This window comes from the organism of the source record quoted next, unplaced genomic scaffold (genome assembly GCF_019419815.1).
Source record: "Pyrus x bretschneideri cultivar Hongxiangsu unplaced genomic scaffold, Pyrus_bretschneideri_v1 Contig75, whole genome shotgun sequence".
NCBI lineage: Eukaryota > Viridiplantae > Streptophyta > Magnoliopsida > Rosales > Rosaceae > Pyrus > Pyrus x bretschneideri.
In genome coordinates this window covers 1,176,862-1,183,793 of record NW_025999815.1, presented here as the reverse complement: position 1 = coordinate 1,183,793, position 6,932 = coordinate 1,176,862, and the positions used below count along the sequence as shown (strand labels likewise).

At 34.9% G+C, this 6,932-nt stretch overlaps 1 protein-coding gene across 1 annotated transcript; it reads left to right on the top strand.

The window, feature by feature from the left end:
- LOC103955895 (2-alkenal reductase (NADP(+)-dependent)) lies at nucleotides 1-2,746 on the top strand. The gene is made up of 5 exons (XM_009367807.3): nucleotides 1-273; nucleotides 370-547; nucleotides 718-884; nucleotides 1,013-1,095; nucleotides 2,318-2,746. Exons 1-5 carry the CDS (start codon nucleotides 1-3, stop codon nucleotides 2,694-2,696), a joined length of 1,080 nt encoding a protein of 359 aa, XP_009366082.2. The 3' UTR covers nucleotides 2,697-2,746.
- The last annotated feature ends 4,186 nt before the right edge of the window (nucleotides 2,747-6,932 follow it).

Genomic DNA, 6,932 nt, shown 5'->3' with positions numbered 1-6,932 from the left:
ATGGCAGAAGTGAGTAACAAGCAGGTGATACTGAGGGATTATGTAGTCAAGGCCTTTCCCAAAGAGTCAGACTTGTGTGTGATCAACACCGCTACTATCAAGTTGAAGCTTCCCGCAGAGACTGATCAGCCAGCTGATGCGGTTACTTCCTCAAAGGAACAACTAGTCCTACTTAAGAACCTCTACTTGTCTTGCGATCCCTACCAACGACTCCGTATGGAAAGCGTCCATGGGCACGGCGTCCCACCAACGTCCTCCTATACACCTGGCTCTGTAAGTAAACCCATCGATCATATATATGTGTGTGTGTGTACAGTTTAAGGCAGGTGAAACGCGTGAAACACATTTTAACATAATTTCTTCGTGCAGACGATACACGGATATGGAGTGGCTCAAGTTTTGGACTCTAGGCACCCAGATTTTAAGGCAGGAGACTTAGTTTGGGGGACGACCAATTGGGAAGAGTACAGTCTAATCACTACACCCCAAGTCCTCTTCAAAATCCACCACACCGATATACCCCTATCCTATTATACTGGAATTTTAGGTAATAATTTAAGTCCACGCCCAGTATATATACCTTTCTTTGTATACATAGTATAGTATAGTAGAGTATACGTACCTATCGCATACTATTGGTCGAATACACCCCTATTATCCGATACGTACTGTAACTTCTCTACTAATGAATCGAGAAATTTTCATTGCAATTTGCAGGTATGCCTGGTATGACCGCTTATGTTGGTTTCTACGAAATATGTTCTCCTAAGAAAGGAGAATACGTCTTCATTTCAGCAGCAGCTGGTGCTGTTGGTCAGCTTGTTGGACAACTTGCAAAATTGATGGGTTGTTATGTTGTTGGAAGTGCTGGTAGTAACGAAAAGGTACTAAAACCAATCCGTTTCATAACCATTTCATTTGGGTCTTCATTGTAGAACACGGTTCTTTTAGATTAGCATTTCATTCACATGAAAATTAAGTATATTCGGCTTCTGTGCTGATCTTGTTATAGGTCGATCTTTTGAAGAATAAGTTTGGATTTGACGAGGCTTTTAACTACAAAGAAGAAAATGACTTGAATGTGGCTTTGAAAAGGTAATGTATATTTCGTTACGTTTCCTACATAATATACCATCCCTCATTTTTTGTATTTCAGTAAAACCTTATTCTTTTTTAATTTTTCAAGTTTTAGAAACATTGAATCTGATATATTTATATTTATGACTAAGTTTTGGATCATATATTTTAACTTTTAACTTGTACCCATTTTTTAAAGAATTTGTTATTGTCACTTCAAAAATCTCATTGTACTCATAGTTTTTTTAATCTTTTATTTGTACTCATAATTGATTTATAATGTACCCATTTTCTTTTCATCTACTTCAACCCTTGAAGTAAAACTCAAATTTTAGGTTCTAAACTTACCCCAACTTGCTCCAACCCTTGGGGCAAATATGAATTAAAACTCAAAGCTCATTTCTGGACCAAATTTAGCCTAGGATTCCCCCTAGATTAATGGGGCTGGCCCACCATATATGTATATTTTTTTTCTAGTTTTATATTTATAAATTCATTGAATCCAACGGCTAAGATCTAATTTGATGAAATCCAACGGTCAAAAAAAATTTAACTGTCCAAATTTAAATCCAACAGCTAAAGTAATTAAAAAAAAATCTTTTATGTGTTTCATATTCATTCATAGTGTTTCATGAGTTTCATGGTGTCGGTTAGCGATTTTTCAATATTTGTCGGAATCTAAATAGTTTTAGGTTAACTTGTTCATAAAATTAAATTATGATAGTCTCCATAATTTTTGTTTCTTTTAGAAAAGTTACTTTAAGCAAAAAAAAAAAGCCTAAATTTATTCTTTAATCATCTGGGGCTAAAATTTTAACCTAGAAGAGTTGGAGCAAAAAAGTTTCTGGATTAAAACCTAAATTTTCTGGGCTAAAAATTTTAGATTTTAACCCAAGTGTTAGAGATGGTCTAAATGTAAAATCTATTCACTTTTTTATTTATAATGTACCCATACTTTATAATAAAATGTACTCTTTTTTAGTTTAAACCTACCAATATTTAAAAATAAAAATAAAACATTTTATTTTAAAAAACACAAAATCTGATTAGATTTCACACAATTCAAAATTGATGAAAAAAAATTTATAAAACCCTATTTGGTATTAATCTTTGCATGATTTTAGGAAGGATTTAATAATTTTTGTTTTTTTTTATTACTCTCCCTTCGAACTTAGTATAGAATATCGCATGTAATAAAAAAAAACACATGCTTAATATATATTTGTGATTACGATTGCAGATATTTCCGGGAAGGCATTGATATATACTTTGAAAATGTTGGGGGTAAAACGCTGGATGCTGTGCTCCTTAACATGAGACTCCATGGGCGCATATCTGGATGTGGAATGATTTCACAGTACAATCTTGACAAGCCTGAAGGGGTAACTAATTTGATGCAGCTCATATACAAGCGCATTCGTTTCCAAGGATTTTCAGTTTCTGAACACGATCACCTCTATCCTAAATTCCTTGAGTTTATGTTGCCTTACATTAGACAAGGGAAGATTGTTTATGTGGAAGACATAGTTGAAGGCCTTGAGAATGGTCCAGCAGCACTTGTTGGACTTTTTAAGGGTCGTAACTTTGGAAAACAAGTAGTTGTAGTCTCTCATGAGTGATGTATTTGGTCAATAATTGATTTAGTCTACTTATGTTGCCATTTCAGCCATTATTATTCTACCTTGTAATTCAAAATAAACGTCACATGTGTTGGAGGATAAAATTTTACATCATATATATAACATAATAATGTACAGTTTGTACGTGGAAAAATCATTACTAATTGTTGGATTATGATTATAAAAGACGCAGCTGAGTTGTAGAGGCGTTTGATTATTTTTTTTCTTCCTTTGCAACTTCTTTCTCCTAACAAATTTGTAGAGAATCATACTTGGAATAGAGAAAATATTTCCTCTCATTAGTAGAAAAAACAGTTTGCGCGACGAACAATATTTCATTGCATAAGACGTACTTGGGCGACGAAAAAATTGTTTCATTGTGCAAAATAGACAGGATAAGAAGAAACAAAAATTGCATGACGAATATTTGTTGTCTTCGCGTAAAATCATAAATAAAACACGGGGTAATTTTTTTTGGTGTGAAAAACTTGCGCGAGGAAAAGGAGACATTTACTCGACCAAGGGTTCGTCGCGCTAGTTCCTGTAAATTTTCAATTAGACCATTCATTGCAGGTGAATCAGAGGAATCAATACTGCATTTAATACAGATGTTTGCGTGACAAAGCCTTCATCACGCAAAGGCCCTAACCTTCCTATAAATATGCGCTTCTGCTGTCCTTATTCTTCACAATTCTGTTTTCCTTATTCTTCAAGAATAGATGGAGGATAAAAATAAGGATCAGAGCGTGCCCGCCGTCAACCTGAATGATTTGAGGCAACATTTTGAGTTCGCACATGTGAGCCATGGGGAATAATTATCCCATTGCTGAGTGGCGTTCTTGAAAAAATGTGCCCGAGAATGTGAAGAAGGTTGTAATGGATGAACTATTAGTAAGTATATTGTTGATGGATCAATAATTAAGTTTGTGAAATTTTTAGTTATATGTTGGAATTAATTATTTGCATATATGTATAACAGTGTAAGTATACTCCGGATGATGATATGAATGAACAGTTGATGAAGTTGATGAAGGATGCTTTGGAGGCAGGTTACAAATCGATGGCGTTATGAAGTCTTACAGAATGGACCAGGACCATCGAAATTATAGTTTTAAATTTATGTTTTGTATGACAATATTTAAATTTGAGGTTTTTTTTTAAGTTATGTATTTGGACTTAATTAGGTTTTAATTCCTGTTTGGTTTTTTTATTGAGGCCTAATGTAAGCACCCCATCACTCGACGGTGTCCCTCAGCCATCCCTTTGTTTCTTGGACAAAGGAAACACAGAAACAACAATTGACATCTTCCCTTCAAGAGGCTTTTTGTTCCTTTTCTGTGGCCCCAAGTTGAAAATCTGAAAGACTTTTTGTGGGATTTAGAATCCCACACGTTTAGTCAATAAAAGAGAGCAAATATGTCTTGTTGGCTTTTTCCCCTTTTTTAACTTTTATCTTGTAACTTTTGTCATTTTGTTTCCACACCTATTACATTTGTATTTGATTATGGGTTGATGTGCCTTTGTCCACCGTGACCTCATTCTGTAAGATTTCATTTGGATCAACATGCAACTAGCACCATACAAAGGCTGCTAGGGTTTATGGAGTGAAGTGTTTGCATGAAAGAATACTAAACTGCACCAAGAGGATCCATGCTTCACTGATCTCTTCGCAAGAAGTCTCCTACTCTCTACTAATATTGTTCCAGCAACGAATACGGATTGCTCAAGAATGGAACATGTTCTAGGGAGAGCAGGGAAATCCTTACTTATAGCTATTAGGGTTTCCTTCAATACCGCCTATCATGGTGATTGGATTGATACACCTAATCACTATTCAATTCTTAATGTTGTCTCACTGAGGCATGTACAAGATATCTTCCAAATTAGTTTTAACCAAAGTCAACAAATGTTTCAACGGCTCCATGATTCTTGCCAATCAATCATTCAATCACACTGAAGGCAAATTACTTGCCCTGCTTTCATTCTCGTGTGATTCACAACGCAACCCTTGGCAACTCAATATGGTTCTTACACGCCAACCATCTACAAATGTTTCAACGGCTCCATGATTCTTGCCAATCAATCATTCAATCACACTGAAGGCAAATTACTTACCCTGCTTTCATTCTCGTGTGATTCACAACGCAACCCTTGGCAACTCAATATGGTTCTTACACGCCATTTAGTACTACGGTCTAGTGACATTCCTTTTTACTTATAAGTGAGAGGTCTTAGATTTGATTCTTGTCAAAAGTGAATTTGAACCACATTATTTCTAGCTCATTGTGAGGCTAAGCCCACCCCTCCCCATTTAGTGTAGATAATATCATTAACTCAAAACAAAAAAAAAAAAAAAAAAAAAAAAAAAAAAAACCATGGTTCTTACACATTCAAGTCATTTAAAAGACTTTTTTGCTTCCTCTTTTCTGAGCATTCTTTGAAGCGCAGAGCAGCAAAAAGTAGCCAAAGATAAACAAGTGATGATTAAAGTGTCATCATCAGTTGCATATTTCTTCTTTCGACAAGTTCGGAAAAGAACTTGTCGTTGTAGAAAATTAGTTTCCTCCTAATTCTTCTTTGTGGTTAATGAGGGTTGTTGCTTGTGTAAGAGTAAACAAGTATTCAATATAACCACCAAGAACACAAGGATTGATCAAGTAAATCACAAATCATGAACTATGTAAAAAAAAAGCAAATAAGATACAAAACATGTTGATCGAAGCATACCTGCAAACATGTTTGTCAATGTAAAGGCTATTACGTAATCTGCACACAACCTTCTTCTCTCTGCAAAGCACAATACTCTCCAACTTATAGGCTATTGGAACAATATAAGCGAGCCTTTGTGAGAGCAGGGATTGTGGTTTTATACTACAAGTTCTGAACTACCTATAACAATCCTACAAGGAAACTAAATCCTTGTATAATCATGAGTACTAAACTCATGTCCCAAAGCAAAGCTCTAATCCAAAACCAAATAGGATTCACTCTCATAAACATATTGAGACTTCTTTATGTTAATCCACAATAACTTAACCGTGTGAAAACATACTCACATTCCAACATTCTCCCACTTGAGTATGATTTAAAAAGGTAAAGTATTAACATAAAATTATCACATAAGTCTCACAACAATGTTTCTCCAGTAAAGCACAGAACTGAAAACATGTGTCAAGGCAATGAACTCATAATCTCCTCTACAATACAATGTGCAAAATCAACTTATAAATCACAATGTCTAACACAGGTTCACAAAAAATTAACTCTGCATACGAGCAAACCAAAAGTTTACTCCCACTCTTATTGCCCAAAATACAACACAAGTTCTTTAGTCATTCACCAAAAAGAACAACTGAATATAATTCTCACAATAGCTTTGTCAAAATAAAAAACATAAAAATAAATAAAAATAAAAACAAACAAAAATTGACTCAAGAGCTTTTATTGAATTATCACAATGTTTCCTGTGAACAACTAGTCACAGATTTATCTGAACTAGTTGAACCAAAAGAAAACCTCAACTAACTTCTAAAATGCAAACAAAATCTAAATAGATAAACCAAAATACCTAGCCTCCAAAAAACATTACTGCAGCACACTTCTTCATGAAAAAGCATCTTATAGCTATCTTCGAGAAGCTCGACAATATCAACTACTCCCACTTATCAGAAGCATCGACAACTCCCATATGAGAAACATGTGCTTTAAAAATCCCATTAGGCAAGGCTTTTGTTAGTGGATCAGCAATCATCATATTTGTGGACAAATGTTCCACAACAATGGTACCTTCTTTCACTTTCTCTCTAACTTTAAGAAACTTCACATCCATTAGCCTAGAAGTCGAAGACCTTTTATTGTTGTTTGAGAAAAACACGGCTGAATTATTATCACAAAACATTCTCAATGGTTTCTAAACTGAATCAACAACCTTCAATTCACTAATGAAGTTTTTAAGCCACACCGCTTGCTTCATACCTTCAAAACATGCTATGAATTTGGTTTCCATAGTAGAAGTAGAAATTATAGATTGCTTGGCACTTTTCCAAGAGATGGCACATCCATTCAACATAAATATATATCCATCAGTCGATTTCCTCTCATCCAAGTCCCTAGCCAAGTCCGAATCTGTGTATCCAACAACTTCCAGTGTATTCTCTCTTCCATATACCAACGAGTAACCTTTTGTTCTCTGTAGGTACCTCAAAACTTTCTTTGCAGCCACCCAATGTGCTTCAC